Source organism: Diuraphis noxia, unplaced genomic scaffold (assembly GCF_037042655.1).
Source record: "Diuraphis noxia isolate RWA-SAM2 unplaced genomic scaffold, SU_Dnox_SAM2 contig0002, whole genome shotgun sequence".
NCBI lineage: Eukaryota > Metazoa > Arthropoda > Insecta > Hemiptera > Aphididae > Diuraphis > Diuraphis noxia.
In genome coordinates, this window is record NW_028301712.1 from 16,231,781 (window position 1) to 16,250,863 (window position 19,083).

Here is a 19,083-nt window from a genome sequence, read left to right on the forward strand (position 1 = left end):
CAATGATTGTTTTTATTAGGTGAGTTATTTTTTTTTGTTTTTACTTGCAATTTATAATTACTATCTAAATCTTTTGATTTTAAATATTGCATTTTTGGTTAATAACCATGACTTGATGATCACACCATTATTTTAGGTTTTATGGTTGTGTAATTTTATATACAACCCATACAGCCATGTATGTTCTATGAGTACGTATTTTTAATAATGTTTGTTCAAATAATCATGTACAAATTAAACGACGTAAAATATTGAAGCACATCATACCCATTAGTGACTTGAGCATTATTTTTAAGCTCATAGTATGGATAGCCTGGATTTCATTAACAGATCCATAGTCGGAGCACCAATACTTAATTCTTATAATTTTATAATGAGAATTTTGTTTTCTATCATCTATTATGTTGTATCTCATTTGTTCTATTCAAAAAAATGGTTCTTAAAATATAATAATATTCCTACTTGCCGACAGCCGTAAACCCATGCCCCATATAATAACATTATGTATTTATGTCTAATGTCTATGCGTACCTAGTTACCTACACCACAGTTACCACTACATATTATCTTGTACGCAGTACCACAAATTATATGATAATAATTATCATATAATATGTGTCATTACGTACTTTGCAGTGGGCCAATGTGTCTAAAATCGTGTAAGCGCCCACCTAGCGCCAAGTACAAAGTGTATCGCCTAAATATTACCCCTTAATAATAAATACATAAACAGTCCTTAAAAAATCATGTATATTAATATTGTAGGAGGTATTAAACTTTTATTATTTAATAAGTTTTATAATTATAATAATAATTTTTTTTACAATCCTGTATTTTATTTAAATTTAAAGTTAATTTTTTTAATATATTATTGTATGATATCAAAATGACATATTTGTGAAAATAAATTTTAAATACAATATTCATATTATGTATTTAATACTTTGATCGATACCAATTATTTAGGTACAATAAATTATACACTTGTTAATAACTTTCACAACATATTATATCCATTTCGTTAGTAGAGACATAAATACGTATAGAACATAATTTTTTTTGTTTGCCATTTGGCGTTAAAAAGTCGACTGTTATTGTAATAATATAGTATTATGATTTTATATTATTATACACTATAATGTTATATAATGCCATCTATTGGAAAATATCAGAACTAAAGATTAAAAAAGCACAATATCATTGTACTTCTTCCGTTTCAAACTTATCAAATTCAAAATCCAAATTTGTCTTTATATTTATCTATTTATTTGTCAATTATGATAACAAATAACATAAAAAGTTTAAGTACAATATTGTAAATTTTTAATCATTTGGGCATTTATTTTAGTTCGTGTTGTGAATTTTCCTCCAAACTGAAAATTAATTTACCCACACAACTATATAAGGCTTTAATCTGAAGATAACATATACAATTTTAAATTTTGTCAAAATTTGGACTTCAAATAGTTATAAAAAAAACGTGCCTATGTATTTTTAATATTTTTCAATTTTTTTTTTTAATTAACACGAAATATACCCTCGGCGACAGAGGCCATTGGATTACAAAATTTAAGTTAGGTACTTTGGGTTGTATTTTGTTGTTTTTATTTACATTGAAAACTATATTATTTTATTTTTTTTTTTATTGATCTTAAAATGTACATAAGTAAATTTCCGCTTCGAAAACACAGGGAACTTGTGTTACATTTTTAGTAAAAAATTTTCAATTTTTATTATATAAACTTATGAGAAACCTTGTATTAAATTTTTAAGTTTTATGAATAAATGAATATAAATGAATATAATTTTATTGAGTTTTATAGAATAAAAAACTAAAAAACTGGACAATTTCAGATGTCTATAAATGACTTTAAAATATTTGAAATATTTTGAAAATTTTATCAAGTAGGTATAGAAAATGTCAGTATAAACATATAGTGAAAATTCCATGTGTTTACGGTAATTTTTTTTTAGAATTTAACCAATATCAAAATTCAATTTTCTCAAAAATTGATTTTGCGTAAAAATTCCCGTTTTTCCTTAATTTTTTTGTTTTTCTCTGTGCTTTTAAAAACTACTGAAAATGTTAATAAGACCTCCCCAATGCTCCAACTAAATTCACTTTCCAACCAAAAAAGCTACTGAAATTAAAAATCGAAGCACTATTTCGATAACGTCAACGTGTACACACCAAAAAAAAAAAAAAACCATATAAAAAAACACACATCATTGTAAAATCAATACATTCATCGCTCTGCTAAGAATATAAAAGTATTTGAGTACTTTTATTTGAATATATTTATTTGGAGGTTTTACATGACTGATTATTTTTAAATAGCTTCCAGATAATTTCATAAGTAATTGTATAGACCATTTAGAGGAGAAATTGTCTATTATGTTAATTTTTGTTTTATTTTTCACTTTAATTTATACAAAACGAAGCCTCAAATCTTTGTCTACCCAACGACCATGAATTTATCGAAAATTACATATTATAATTTATAAGTCTATTATATGTGTTTATAAATGCGTAGGGTAGTTATAGTTGTAGTGAATAGACAGAAGTTGCTGATCCTATTGGGCCTACATCTCAACTGGCTTGCACATAACGACATAACGTTATTAAATATTAAAACTAATAGATATGTCTAACGATAAATATTTGGTACTTAAGCTTACGATCATAAATATTGCCTATCCACTGCGCCGGTTCATAACTTACCCATATTGTTATGGACTGATTAGATTCCCTATAAATTATTTGTTGGCTATTGTACACAACGTTACAACAAATGGCAAATCAAGTAAATTCGTTTCAATATTAGTCGATTTTCAACCGAATGTCAGTAGTAAACCACAATAATGACAATTTTATGATTTTACAGAAAACTTATATTATAAAAACAATTTTATTCACTTTTCTTATTTTTTTATCATTTTTAAAATACCATTTGCTTTCATAATATTTAAAAAAAATCAACGGACATGTTTTTTCCAAATACATATCCACGATTTTTTTTTTATCGATAAGTAATTCTTGACTTAAGATAGAGTAATATTCATAAAATTTATTTCATTGTCACTATACATTATATTATTATATCTTGTTACGAACAAAATGATTTAATTGTCATGCCTTTTAAAACTTAGTAAATTTTAATACCATGTGATTAATTTTCAATTTTTTGAAACTTTTCTATGGTTTTAATTATCGATGATACCAAAATATATAAATTTAATATATCAAATAGTAATTATCAGCATACCTATATAATCATTCAAAGTTACACATTGTAATTTTGATGAACATCTTAATACCTTTATATGTATATACTTAGACACTCGTTCATTTCAAAAATTTAATTATAGAATAATTCATCCATTAGTCCCTAATATTGTTGAGAATATTAGTTCTTAAAATATAGGGTACAATTATTTTTTACTTATTTACTTTATTGTTTATAGTTTACATTATAATAATGTTATATAATATTAATATTTAAAAACGGAAATTTAATATAATAATACTTAATATTGTAAAGCAGAAGGAAGATTCAAGGCTTAAGAGGATGCCATTCCCTTATGTGTTTTCTCCGTCTTACAAGAAGTGTGTAATAATTATATATTATTGTTACTTATATCATTATCACCATATACTTGTAATATTCTTGTATTTCCTTTATTTAAATATTAAGATGACTATAAATAATTTGTAAACATGTTTTGTTCCCGGCTAATGACTTTAATGTTGAAGCCGTATCAATAAATAATAATAAAAAAAAAGTGTGTAACATAACATAAAGTGGGAAAGAACCGTGAAAGCTACAGTTATAATTAAGAAACGAAATTTTCACCATATAAAAAGGAGAATTTTGTATGTGTATTGTTGTTTTTATTTTTTCAATATCACTTATACAAAAAAAGTTATTATTGTTTCAATTGTCTACATTATTTTTGTGATTCTTAAGCATGAACAACTTTTTTGTGGTTCTGATATCGAAAAAATAAAAACGATATTGCACAGACAAAATTCTGCTGGTGAAAATTTCGGCTAACTTAACGGCTTGTCTTGATTTGCACATATACTAACACTCAGCAAACAATTCGTTTCTTAGATTAATCGATTAATGGGATCATTTTAAACCTAAGAAGAAAAAATCTAATCAACCCTGGTTGGATTTTTATCAAAAATTAATTAAGTAACTAGCATCTTACAATATTTTACTTTATTATTTTTAATTAAACGAATTTTTTTTTGTGAATATTCATACATTATTTTTTTACTGTACATATATTTACCACACATATTATAATGGGTGAAATTTTAATAAATATTTTAATTAAATAATTAGGTATATATAGTTTTTTTTTTGCCTTTCACCTGATTGACTCGTTTCATTACTGAACTCTAATGGTCTGGTTCAAAAGTAGGTCTAATATGCGGTGACTACTGACTAGGTACTTTAGTAATTTAGTTAATAGGTATATGATGTTACAAGTCTTCATAAATATGAAAAGTACCTACATAAATGTTATAATGCACTGTGGCAACTGGCAAGTGCACCTAAAAACTTTGTTTTCATAGAGAATCTAAAATAAAATGTTTTAGTACTTAAATACAATACATCAATATAAAATGTTTATCTCCAAAAAGTGCTTTTTTGAAAAATGATTCTACATCAAATTAAAAACTAATATATTGTAGTTGCGTCAATTACAAGATGGGTGATAAAAATACGTGAGACTTGTTCAAAAAGTTAGAAAATAGTATTTAAACTAATTTAGATTGTGGTAAATGATAATATTGTGATTTAATCAATGAGGTGGTTAAATATTTTATCTAGGGATTACATTTTCAGCAGTTTTATATGTTATTACTTATTAATATGTAATTGGGCATACAAATTTGTAAAAAGTACCTTGTATATAATTATTACTTTATCTTACTTATTATGTGCTCAATGATACCAAACATTAATTTCACATTGCAATACTAATACGATATATTATAATTTTATTGGAATATTGAACAGTTTTAAGTGCAGCTATAGAAGGATGTTGTTTATGAGACACTATATAGGTGCGCGTTGTTAACCAAGTTCTTATAATCAACCTAACTAGCAATTTGTCTAGTAAGTAGATCATTTTTTTTCTATCAAGGACGTTATAGTGGATGATTAAATAAAACGAAAGAAAAATACGGCGTGTATAATAAAAACCGTTTTGATAAAATAGTATCACAATTAAAGTAAAATAAAAACAAAATATTGTTAACCATAAGAAATAGCCATAACCCTTAAAGACATTATCGTTGTATATACACGTGTTTTTTCTCTATATAATAGAACTATAATGATATTTGTACAATAATAAATAAAAAATAATAACAGAATATCTATATGAATCGTTCAACATAAACATAAATCCTATAAGACATTAAATAATAGTATAAGCTAATAAGTGACGTTAAATAATATGTAAGACTCGTTTAATACTATATTTATAATATTATGAACAATAACGCTAAAAAGTATTAATATACGTACGAAAAGAAAGCGATAACATAATTTATCTCGAATAATATAATTCATTCCTCGACGAGGTCATAATAATAATAATAATATTTCACCACCTAAAACTTTATGTGTGCGCATTATTTACCGTAAATACAACGTATACAATCATATGTAATGCATACAATAATAGTAATATAAACAGAACACGCTGAGTATTACGTGTACTATATTATCCCGTTAATAATAATAATAATAATATGTAACAATAATACGAATTTACTTATTAAAAACAATATACTCTAATATCATGCGTATCATTTGCGCGTATGTATAACAATAATAAAAAACAATAATCATATAATAATAATAATAATAACTGTATTCTCATAAATCATTATTATGACGGTGAAATATAATATATAAGAAACAATTTCAGAGAGGCCCTGGGGAAAAATCGAGTTCACACGTCTATCGTCTTAATACGTTTTGAGGTGATTATTCTTTTTGAAATACAATTTGAGAATAACAACATAAATTTTTGGGCCTGGTTGACGAACACTCCATCCTAAACGCCGAGTAGTGACGACACTCCGTCAACGCATGTCCACGTCTTCTTCATCGTCTCCCGACTTTAATTCGCCACGGTTGTTCACACCTACATCGATCATCTCTTCGTCCTCGTCGTCCTTTTCATGATGTTCCGTTTTCACGTTCACCTCGTTCCCATCTTCCTCCTCTTTGATTGGGTTATCAGCCCGTTCGCATCCACCCAAAAGCTGTGATTCATCCGCGTTACCGTTAACCACGCATCCGCTCATTTCCTGTTTGACGTCTTTTGATTCCGGTCCCGTCGGCGGTGCGTCTTTCTGCTGCCGATGGTGGTCATACACGTGACACTGCAAGTCGGTTTGGGTCAAAAAGCTCTGATAACAATCTGCGCACTTGAACGATAACTTATCGCAGATGGACATCAGCTTGTTTTGATATTTGTAGAAGTTCATCTGAAAGTTCAAACGAAGCGACCGTTTAATTTTTGATTCGATAACTGATAAGTTAAAATTATTGACTAGGTATTTAACTTTTGATAATATTATTATTATGCGCCGCTCATCGCACATATACATAATTAATTACAATTTTATTTCAACTCATATGGGTATGACAGAGGAGTTTAGTTGGTTTTACGTATATTTTAAATTTTAATTTCTATGAAGTGTTTGTTTTGTATGGAATTTTATTTTATTAAGTATTAAAAGAAGTTTGGTGACAAAAATCGTTAAGGCCATTAAAGTCAGACTTATATGGGTAAAAAAATTATTTAAATAAACTATTAACTAGAAAATGATAAAGTATAATATCATGATACCGTTGGTATTTTATTTATAATATTTATATAACATATATAATATTTAAATTAAAGAAGAAGTAACGATTTCTTATTTTGATTATTTTGAGGAGCGCACAGTGGAGGAAAATAGTAAGGAACTATATTTCTTCTGTTTCTGATGAAATCGAACTGTGGCGAAATCCTGTTTATTGAGGAAAGCCGCGGCTATGTCCCCATGTCTATACGTGGGCTGTACTGGTCGGCACCGTAACACAGTGCACGACTATAATGTTGGCGGTGCATTGCTGCGCTGTCATAAATCAACTCACGTTGGCCAGCACGTCCTGTCCCTGGTGCTCGAGCGTGTGCCTGTCCAGTTCGGCGGTGAAGAAGAACTTGGCCTGGCATCCGGGCCTGGGGCAGTCGTACGGCGGCGTTTCGGCCGAATGGTCGACGGTCATGTGCGCCTGGAGTCCGGTGGGTGCGGTGAATATGGCCGAGCACAGGTAGCAAGTGAACGCCTTGCAGCCGGCGAACGTGTGCTCGATCAGGTGCGTCTGGAGGCTGTTGGCCGTGGGCAGAACGCACGGGCACAGGCCGCATTCGATGCCGTCCACGGAACCGTTGAGCGTGGCCAGGTGGGTGCCCAAGTGGATCGTGGCCTCCTGCTGCGACTCGAACCCGATCTGTGCCAAACACCAGCAGTAGGAGTTATTGCATGCATGTCAAAATACGCGACATCACAACAATATTATGTTGCGTTGCGACGGAGTGCAAACCTTTTTTTTTTATATTATTATATTTTGTAATTTATAATTTACGTGTGGCATACAAGTGTGTGTCACGTGGATTTTCAAACATGTTTAATTTCATATCAGAGCTCTCGCAATCACTCGCGATATTCTAATAATGAATACATTCCTCCCCTGCTGTCTAACATACTAACTACAACTCTGTCTGCCATAACATTTCGAAGAAATATCGTTCAGAAATAAAATCGTTGATGGCAAGACATTTAACGTTTATTTTTATAGTTCTCTTTGATTTAGATAGGTATGTCAGAATTCTTAGAAAAATTATCTACTAAATAATAATTAACAGTAGAAAAAAATGGGTTCTCGTTTGAAAAACAGAATTGGTACATCCACAGTACACTCCTCGATTCGCACAAAAAAATCACGAGAAATCGAATCTATATGGTCTTCGTGAATATTTGAAAATTCTTAAAATCAGATTTCGAATCACTAACGTAGTCACTGTAGAAGAAAAAAAAAGAATGGGTACGCTTGGCAAATCACCCTAACTGTTGTGCACGGTAGCTTACCGTTTGGATAGTTTATGTCGCATTTACCTTGCACTTAAAACAGTGAAACGGTTTCCTGTGGACAGTTGTCAGGTGATGTTGCAGCGCGCCGAAAGCGTCAAACGCCGCACCGCAGTCCGGACACCGTTCCGATCCGCTGTTCCTGGCCGGGTTGCAGCCGGTGCACGGGGACGACGCCGACCGCTTGTACCGGTTGCAGTTGCCGCACACGGCCGGAGGTTCCTTGAGCCGAGACAGGTGATAATGCACGTGCACCTTCACCTCGATGTCCGACACGAGCGTTTGCCTGCATATGATGCAAGACGTGGGAAACGCCACTTGGTTGCCGTTCGCGTTCACCGGGTTGCAGTGCTTCTGGAGGTGATGGTGGAACTGATCCTCGTTGTCGATCGTCATCTTGCAGTGACTGCACACGGTACTCGTGGCCACCTGATAGAAATATTAATAATACATGTAAGAATGATATGGAGAAAAAGTTTAAAGATTGAAATGGTTATGACTATGATAGAGCTGACATAAATCTTCAATATAATAATATCCTAATTATATCTTGTTAACATTATATGAAATATTATAATATATGATAATTTTATATAAAATATTCACTGGGGGGAGGGGGCATTTGTTTGTCTCGTTCAAATCGAGATTGTCCCATATTTATCATCATGTCCCGACGAACTTCAAATTGGATCCTTTATTAAATTTATAAATTTATAAAATAAATATATTAAATATATTATATTATACACTACTCTGGGAGTCCTTGATAATCTAATGTGAAATATATTATACGTAATCGTGTATTGTTTGTAAATACTAAAATTCAAAATTACACGATATCACTAGTGAACAACAGGTGAATAAAGTTCAAGGGCGAAATTAGAATATATAATTCTAACGGTAAAATATTATAAGCCATTAATAATAGAGGGGAGCGGTACACACACTCAATTTAATATTGTGTTATTACATTACAAACAAAGATATAAGAGATAATAATGGAAAATTATATGATATAATTTATTACAAATAAATTCGTTATAAGTTATTATAAAAAATACTTTACGATTTATCGAAGGTACCTACATGATCAATTAATAAATCCTAATATAAAATATAAATATTATATAATCCACATTTACAATTATCAATTATTAACATTCGATTTTACTGGTATTAATTTATAATTTAATAGTGTTGAATACCGGCGTTCCCTTCCCCTCTCTGCCATAATTTTGTTAAAGATTAAATTGCGTATTCACATACATCGTCTTAATATATTTCAATTAATAAAATTATTAAAATTTGGTCTGTATCGATACTCGATGGTCATTACTTATTAATAATTAACTAAGTTATACATAGTCAGTATATTATAGTATAACCGAGTATGCGCACCTTGCAGTGAGTGAGTTTGTGTTCGGCCAAGCTGATCGCGGATTGATAGATTTCGTCACAAATGTTGCATTTGTGCTTTCCGACATTAGAACCGTGTTGCGAATGCGTTTTCATATGGTTCTCCAGATCTGTTCTCGATTTGCAGTTTTCGTTGCAATAAGCGCAATGTAAGCTCACCTGGGTTGAAAACGGAAGTTTAAAATCTGTGTTTTTTCTAAATATAAATACTCGGGAGGATCGTTATCTCACTTTTGTCGAAAGATTTGTAGGTTTCACCTGGTGCATCGTCCTCTTGTGGGCCATTAGGTCCAGCTCATTTCGAAAATCGTTTTTCTCGCATATATCACAAGCGGTCGTCCCGTTCTCCGTCGCATGTTTACTGCCGTCTGACGTCCGGGAAATGTACGTTGGAGACGTGCACATGGAACTCGGCGATTCCCTGTGGTTCCGATTAAGGTGACTCAAAATCTGTAATCATTGACAATATTATACTATCATCTAGATGTATGGTGATTATCCGACCGCCGCGCAGTGACTTACGCTCGAACTGTGATGCGTTTGAATGTGTCTGTCCAACAAGAACTCGATGTGGAACGCTTCCGAACAGAATTGGCATTGGAACTGTTTGGAGTGACTAGCTAAATGTTGTTCCATGTCGGACTGCGTGTTAAACGTGGCGTGGCACACCAAACACCTCAACATCTGAAAAGCACGCAAATGGATGAAAAACGTTTTACTTAAATCGAAATATACAGAGCTATAAGCGAGCAAATACCGAGTGATTCACTAGCGTACATATTTTTTTTTTTTAATGTTTTTATTCGTTATCATATTTTATCAAAAAATATGCATTTTCAATATCTAATTTAAATACAGAATATATTTTAGATTACTTAAATCCATAAAAATCAAGTTTAAGATTTTAAATTATAACTTAGCGATTTAAGGGGGAGGGGGCTTAAAAGAGCTTGGCCTTAGTTTGTTTCATTTAAATAAATAAAGCTCCTCCAAGTCAAAAACTTAAATTGTGCTCATTATTGGTCCATTACTATTTACTTCACTTATAAAATCTTTAAATTCTTATAATACTATAACTAATAAACCATGGAGTTTGATTTTTATCGATCGAAACTCTACGAATCATTCACCGAAGTAGTTTCATTATGAGAAATGAAAAACGTATATGGTAACTTGCATTAATATATCGATCACCTCTTATCCCTCGCCATGCGCAATGCAGCTGCATTATAACTTACCAGGTTCGCTTGGACCGGTGGAGGCGATCTCGCGGAGTAATGGGTGTTGCGTAAATGATCGATGAACTCGATTTCCGTCTGGAACAGCGGCCGAGACAGGCCCGTGCAGTTGTTACAGCGGAACATGCGGTGTTCACTGCCATGGTTCATGCTGAAATGCACTTTGAGCGCCGACTTGGTCGGGAACACTTCTTTGCACAGCATGCACCGGTAAAAGTTCTGCGCGTGCGTTTCCATCAGGTGTTTCTGGACGTGTTCGGACGTGGCGAACGAAGTGGAACACTCCTGGCACGAGTACTCGGCTGCGGCCATCAGGAAGTGCCCGATAACGTGCTGCTGGTAGTCTTCGAAGAGCGCGAACGTCAGATGACAATGCGGACACGGCAATTGGATCTTGTTGTCAGCGTGAATGCTGTTGTTGTTAATGCTGTGGTTGTTGTTATTGTTGTTGTTGTGGTTGGAGATGCCTAACTGCGAAGGCGGGCGAGTCGTGGTCGGCCTCGGCTGCTGCAGGTGTTTGCTGTCATACGCGTTGTGACTACCGACGCGTTCTTGTTTTATGTGACGTTGCTGGTCGGCCGCCGACAGATCGCGTCCTGGTGACGAACGGGACTTTTTGCTGGTCGCGTGGTTCCGCTGGTCGTCCGCCGACTTGTGTTTGCCCGATGACGTGTGATGGTGCTTACCGCCGCCGTGCTTGGATGAGGACAGCGACAAGTCTGTGGGACCTGTCTGAACGGTTTCCTCGAGCAAGAAACCACCACCGCCGGCTGGCGTCGAGTGGCGGTGGTGATGGTATCCGTTTGCGCCAGACATTGCCGGCCAGTTGAACATCGGCACCAAGCCGCCACCGCCACTTTTGCACCCGTTGGTGTTGTTGTTGTTGTTGCTGTTGTTGTTATTGTTGTTCGGTATGTTGTTGTTGAGGACGGAATTCAGATAGTGGGCGGTCGTAAAGTGTTTTTGTAACGAAGTGACGGACGGGAATTGGCTCATACACAACCTACACGAGTACGGTGGTAGGGCCAGGGCGGGTGAGTCGGCAAAGTTGAGCCACGGGAACGCGGCCGCCGGTGGTACGGCCGAGAAGATGTCCTCTTGCTGCTTGCCATTGACGATCGCAGCTGTGAACAAGCAAAGTCCAAAGATTAAGTGAAACTATTATATTTGATTAACATGTCACGTACGTTGCTTGACTTGGAAAATAACTATTAGAGATAGTGTTGGCCAACGTTATCGATATCTTGGGTATTTTCCGAATAATTTCGATATCGATATCTAAAAATAATTGTCGAAAATATCGCGGTATCGGCTCGGAACAATCAAGTTGACGGATTATTCACTTTTATCTACTAGGTAATAAATTATAGCATAATATTGCGATATATTTCAAAGAAATAGTTCACCGTTCACCACACTTAACAGTTTACCCTAAATTCAGTGGCGGTTGTTAACACAGATAAGCAATAACACGACTTACAATGTTTGGTCTGGAAGTGTTGTTGCAACGCGTCCATGCTGGACACTTCTTTGGTGCAGTACATGCAAATGTATTGGTTAGGCGTTTTTGGCGGTGTCGAACGTTTCGAGCTCCGTGAGTTGGACGAAAGTTGCTCCCCAAGATGATGCGTCGCAGTGTGATTCTGTGTGTGAGATAATAATTATTTCAGTGGTTGTCAGAAAAATAATAATGTCATCACGCAATAGGTATTTCTGAGTGAGACGGAACAATGGTAGGAATTGTGTTGACTGAACGTCGGCTAAAACGTTATTGTTTGTTGCTGCGATTGAACAAACTTTCATGGTTTCAACTTTCAATACATAATTTGTTATTTTTTTTTTATCGAGACGAGGTTTCAATATCTCTGAGGTCATTAGCCTGAAGTTTATTAGTGCCGTTTTTATTGTGGTGGATGATGGTACCGGTTGGTTTAGAAAACGTGTATATGGGGCGAGGATTCGTCACTAAAAACCCGAGTGGTCACCCATCCGGGAATTAGCGATAGCGGCCAATGCATGACCATAAAATATATTGGTGACTGTGGTCAACCATCGTATCACATTAGACCCTCAACACTTATTTTTTAAGAAAGTATAAGTACTTAATATAGAATAAGTATGGTGAAATTTTATAATTTTTGAGTATCTGCGCTACATTTTCTCTGTTAAATTATTTTTAAAAATAAACTTTCGCGGTTAGCGAATTTCGCAATTATTATAATATATTAATATAGACTCGTCAGTTAAGGATTAAAATTAATTCACAAATTTCGGTTAATAACTTGTACTTGCCGTAAATATACAGTTTGCTTGTAATGTATATTTTAATTTAAACGTTTTGTACAAGACTACCTATAACTACCTATTACTTATTATTATACATTATGATACTAATATATTATCATAATATGCTTAAATACGAGGGTACGCTTAATAAAAATAACTCAAAACATTCTACATTAAATTTAAAACGATCTATTATTTGCGTAATTTATATTTCTGCAGTACCATCTAGCGGTGATCACGTCAAACAAATAAAATACTCAGAAACACTAAACGCAACTTTCCAGTGTTCACGACTTTCATTCAAGGTGACAAGGTCGTGTCATATTAATTTTCTATTATAAAATACCGTAGTTTGTGGTTAGTTGTTTATATAATAAAATATGAGGTAGGTATGATCTGTGATAGTATAATATTTACTATAAATGTACTCGAATTGTCTCCCGATTTAAATAATATTATTTGCTTTATTTGCCTCCTACTTTAGGAAGTGACTCTATTTTACTCGATTTTGGAATCGTTTTTAATAGATAAAATTAATCAGATTTTAGTAGCAATTTCAAACATTAATCATTATATGGTATATTTACGTATATTACAGCGTAAATAAGCTGAATCTATTCTGTTTGTCATTTTTTTTTATTTAAAATTATTTGTGTCAACCATTAAATCGGTGTAAGACATAAGCGCCAAAATAAGATAAGAAAAAAAAAGTCGTATCGTACAAAAGCGTCAGAAATTAAATAACAGAATTAAATAAAAAAAAACTCCAAACGATTAATCTTAATCGACAAAATATGTATTATCTGATTACGATAGATTGTCAAATAGACAGTGGGTGAGAAGTTTGTGTTATAACATATTGTTAGTACCTATTTCGTAATTTCGTAATTTTATTTTTATAAAAAATCAACCAATTTATTAAATCTATTAAATATTGATGTGCATGTAATACCTATACCTATATTATAATTTACTATCAACATATTAATATTAATATAATATAATTTTTATAAGATATAGAAATTTTTAAATAACTACCTACTTAATACTTATATAAAATATTAATTTTGGCGCAAATGATAGGTCATTTTTGTACCTTTGGCGCTTATGTCATATGTTGGGTATAGCAGGTATACAATATTAGATTGGCGCTTATGTTCTACAGATTTTGGCGCAAATGAAAGGTCATTTTTGTACCTTTGGCGCTTATGTCATACAGCCCATTAAATTTGCGTTATCTGCAGTTAATTATAGAAAAGTTGTATTAGGTATTCAATTATATAGGTGTCACTATTTGCAATTTACTCTAATCATAGTTATTAGATATAGGTGCCTCGTAGGTACGTACATTCAGAAATGGTTGTGGTCCACAACGTAATATACTTATTATGTTCGTAACCAAATTTTATACCATCCGAAAGTAGTCGAAATGAAAAGTCCAATAAACAGGAAAACCTTCGGGCTACGTGATTATACCTATAGCCAACTATAATATCGTTTACGATGAGACTATTTTGACATCGAGGGGTTACGGGAAAACCCGTTTCGGAAATCGCGCACGGGTGTAAACGGGTTTACGGGTGTCGCGCGCACGCGCGCGCGTGTGTGTGTGTGTGTGTGTGTGTGTATGTGTGTATTTCGTGGTCGCAAAGGGATACGTTAATAGGTATGCGTCGCTGGATGGACGTGGCTGTAGGTGAGTGCCGCGGGCGAGTGGGAACACGTCTGACATCGGCGGGGTGGAAACCGGGTGGGAAGAATAAGTGCATTTCACGGGTACCGACCTGGAGTTCGTCGGGTTTGCGGAATATCTGCGTGCACTGGAGGCACTTGTACGAGGGGCCTGATATCTGTGGCGAGTTGGCCCGTTCCGCAGCGCGTTTGTGATGGTTTTGCATGTGCGACGTGAGCGCGGCCGCCGTGCTGTAACCTCTGTTGCAAACCGTACACTGGAACGGTTTTTGATTGTCGTGCGTTTTCATGTGGATCTTCAAGTGATCGCTGTAACAAATAACAACAGTCGATTAATAATAAAGCGCGTAGAAATCGAATAAAGTTGTGCAATAATTATTATGTTATATTATCTGGTCGAGCCGACGTAATAGGTAACTATTTTATATATATATATATATATTTTAGGGATTGTGTACAAAATTAATGTTGGCGCGATAACTTATTATAGGTATACTATGGGAGTTTGCTAGGATTAGAAAAAAATAAAATTGTATTTCGAGTGTTTGTGCGTGCATCCGTGTGAGGACACACGTCTTCTGTTTCTTCTTCTACTTAGTTCAACGTACTTGCGGCCACACGTCCACTCGGCGGTGGCTGCACACAATAGTTTGTTAGCACATACATACCTATATATACACTATATATATATACGTGAGTGCTGCAGAGACGCGCGAGCGCCGACGATAATATTCTTTAGCATTGTATTCGGGAGCACGTCTGCATGACATTTTTTGGGTGGGCGTGCTTATACCTATATGATATATATATATGTGCAGGTATTATAATACGTGTGTACATATATATATATATTATACGCGTGTGCATTTTGTCCGTCTGTTTGACAAGTTCACGACCGTATATACACATGTACCTATACAAGTGTGTGTGTGCGCGCGCGCGTGTGTGTGTTATACGTGTGTCTCTCCCCGTGGATAATTGTTGGACGCGTGGCCATCGGTAATTACGTGAAAAAATAAAAAAATAAAGAAAATAACCTATTGAATTCGGCGCGTATATTATAAGTCAACTAGGTACCAAATATCTTTATACGACGTACGTGACTATGAATTCACAATGGAAAACCGTGCGTCGTAGTCGCCGCGTGCACATACAGAATTGTGTGCTATACATTATAGGTGAATATATATATAAATGTATATAGCTACATATATGTGTGTGTGTGTGTGTGTGTGTGTGTGTGTGTGTGTGTGTGTGTGTGTGTGTGTGTGTGTGTGTGTGTGTGTGTGTGTGTGTGTGTGTGTGTGTGTGTGTGTGTATGTGTGTGTGTGTGTGTTATTATGTGGTCGCCGGCCGATAATACGGACAAGTCTCCAATAAATATATAATAATATGATATATGATATAGTCATTACGTTCGGAACACATAATATAATATTATACATCTATGATACGCACGCGCACGTCTCGCAGGTATAGGTATATATAGGTGCAACTCACCTCCTTGAAAAAGCATGGTCACATTGAGTACATTTGTACTTCTTGTCCCCCGTGTGTAATTTCACGTGCCGGTCTCGGCTGCGCTTGTGTTTGAACAGCCTCCGGCAGAATTGACATTTGAACGGCATTGATTCTCCATGAGTCTGAAATCAAACAACGCAAAACACAACCGTCACTAAACAACTATCACATACAATATTGTTATTGGTATCATCATCGTGTGGTCATAACCATCATCGATATAATATTACGTTACACACACGGTGGCTGTGCGATCGTTGCACCGGATCGAACACTATATATTGCAACCTGACGACCGGCTTCAGCTGCAGGATAGACGATCGATTTTAATTGATATTAGTTTTTAATAATATTTATTGTAGATAATTGTCATGCAAGACACGGATATTTACCAAAGCTGATATAGAGTATGATATCGGAATAATGGGTATTTAAGCAAATGTTTATACCATTAGCCGAGATCCATTTTGATTTACAACATTTAACACAATATTAGTGGAGGTCGTGATAATAGATATTATAGTGTCCCCGAGGTACCAAATCCAAATTATTATACCGTTTTACAGGCTATTATATTACTATTATAGTCGACGAATGAACAAACTTTGTGATTGACTACTTAGGATAAGTAAATAAAAAATGCACGATTTTTCTAAATACCCTTTATGGTACACTATAATATGATACGTTAGTATATTTAATTACAAACTGTCTGTGTTCAGCGTGTACATAGAAGGCCAGACCTTTGACTGTATTATAAAGTGACGAAAATCTCCATGGCAGCAGAAAATTAGATAACTTCCGATATTTTTGTTTTATTGTGTTATACTGTTATTCCGAAAATTTCCTGAACATTGCTCTTATTCTTATTTTGTAGCAAAAAAAATTTTTTTTTTATCGACACATAATGTGATCAAAATATATTGCTACTTATAAAAATAAGTTAGGTTAGGTTAGGTTAATTACAAAAACATATTGTGTAATGTTGAACAGTGCCGGATAGACAAGGTATCGGCCCACCGAGATTTAGTTTTTTAACCGGCCCTAAAAGGTGCCTTTTTCAAATAAAAATGTATAAATTAATCTAGATTTGACGTAGCGCACAGAGTTAAATAAATGTATTCAAATTTGTGTTCTGAAATAATTGCCCAAACACTTACGATCGACATTTTTTTTGAGCGGCCCACCGAGATTTTCTCGGTAGCTTGCCTAACCAATCCGGCCCTGATGTTAAACAAAGTGTGTACATTAATAAACGATGGTTATGGTTATATCTACATATATTTGATTATTTTTGGGTGCCCTCCTTGCCATCGTTTTTATAAATAAGTTTCTTGTCTGTAGGTATAATATCCTTTATAGTCTACACGGTGAGAAGAAAGAACATTACAACGACCGCCGCGCACGTACCGCCCATATATATATATATATATATATATATAAGTATTATGATAAACAGTAATAATACGTCATACATACATATATCGCGTGTAAGTGGCGAGTATAATATAATATAGTTGGTACCTAGTTAATAGCGTTATTGTCATGAGTTTACGGTGAAGTTTTTAAAATTCATACAGCGATTTCGTAACGAAGTTTACGCACAAAAGTTTTTCATTCTTCGTCCCGCCCCGGTGACCTTACATACAACGTCCGCGCAGTGTGCGAATTTTTCTGATATTATGGACAATGGACATGCAGGTTTAAGATCCGGACGTCGCGATGTCAGTGATGATATAACTTCAATATTATTATGCGCACTGTATAGTGTATACGTCCGAAGCATTTGACGGGTCGACAACAAAAATCGAGCGTAATGGGCAACACAAAAACGTTTTTTTTTTCTTTTTGCGAATTTTTTTATTATAATGTGTAGACATGACGTGCACATTACGTTTGGGTGAGATTTTATAATGCGATTAGACGAATATTACTAAATCAATGATGTACGTATTTTGCAGCAGAGCGGCTTATAAACTTCATTGTTCCTATTATGATCGCTCTTATAATGTCTAGTGCCCAAAAAGTACAGTCATGAAATAAAAATAAAAAATAGGTAGGTACATTATTTTATATTAAAATCGATTAAAAGATAATTATTAAGAAAATATAATTTTTATCAAATTTTACGTATAATTCTTAATTCTAATTTCTCTTAACAACTTAAAGTCGCGTGGCCCATTTCCTTTTAAAAAAGTGTTCACATTTTAAAAATTAAATTCGAATTATTTTAATTTTCGTTTTTTTTTTTATATTTTGATTTTTGATTAACTCGGGAAATAGCTTTTATTTTATTCGTATTGTAAGATTATAAAATATAATATGGTGACTAAACACTCAAAGAAACTATCAAATAAATCCCATAAATCTTCGCCATTATTACCATTGATAATAATACACTAATGGATAGTGGTTCCGTACAAAACTTGAGCACTCTTCCAAACTGATACGGAAAAATTAAAATAGAAGGTCATGAAAACCAATACACTGTTCGCTTAACAGAGGATTCAAAGAAGAACAAAACAGGTGGAATGGTGATGACTGATGCTGACGTGACGATTTGGTTTTTATTTTAAGATTAATCGATAATATTATTGTTATTCTACGCGCGCGCCGGATTTGGGTCGCCGCGGTGAAAAGCGCGATGACGAGAGCACCTGTTGTTGTCGACGCCGCAGCTGCAGGTGCGACGCGGTCCACGACGTCGCACGTCGGCAGGCTATATAGCGTATATAGTAAACCTAAACATAAATAATAATAATA

The 19,083-nt window shown here is 34.0% G+C and overlaps 1 protein-coding gene across 2 annotated transcripts in view; it reads right to left on the reverse strand.

Moving 5' to 3' along the window:
- Nucleotides 1-4,978: 4,978 nt before the first annotated feature.
- Nucleotides 4,979-19,083, reverse strand: part of L (zinc finger protein Lobe) — a 125,260-nt gene continuing 111,155 nt past the window's right edge. For both annotated transcript variants that reach the window (XM_015511558.2, XM_015511566.2), the window contains 10 exons: nucleotides 16,300-16,442; nucleotides 14,892-15,108; nucleotides 12,302-12,464; nucleotides 10,822-11,945; nucleotides 10,106-10,267; nucleotides 9,815-10,033; nucleotides 9,566-9,742; nucleotides 8,195-8,596; nucleotides 7,173-7,529; nucleotides 4,979-6,517 (listed from right to left, as the gene is read on the reverse strand). In XM_015511558.2, the coding sequence (XP_015367044.2) occupies nucleotides 6,110-6,517; nucleotides 7,173-7,529; nucleotides 8,195-8,596; nucleotides 9,566-9,742; nucleotides 9,815-10,033; nucleotides 10,106-10,267; nucleotides 10,822-11,945; nucleotides 12,302-12,464; nucleotides 14,892-15,108; nucleotides 16,300-16,442 (3,372 nt within the window). In that variant the 3' untranslated portion in view covers nucleotides 4,979-6,109. The remainder of the gene's footprint in view (nucleotides 6,518-7,172; nucleotides 7,530-8,194; nucleotides 8,597-9,565; nucleotides 9,743-9,814; nucleotides 10,034-10,105; nucleotides 10,268-10,821; nucleotides 11,946-12,301; nucleotides 12,465-14,891; nucleotides 15,109-16,299; nucleotides 16,443-19,083) is intronic.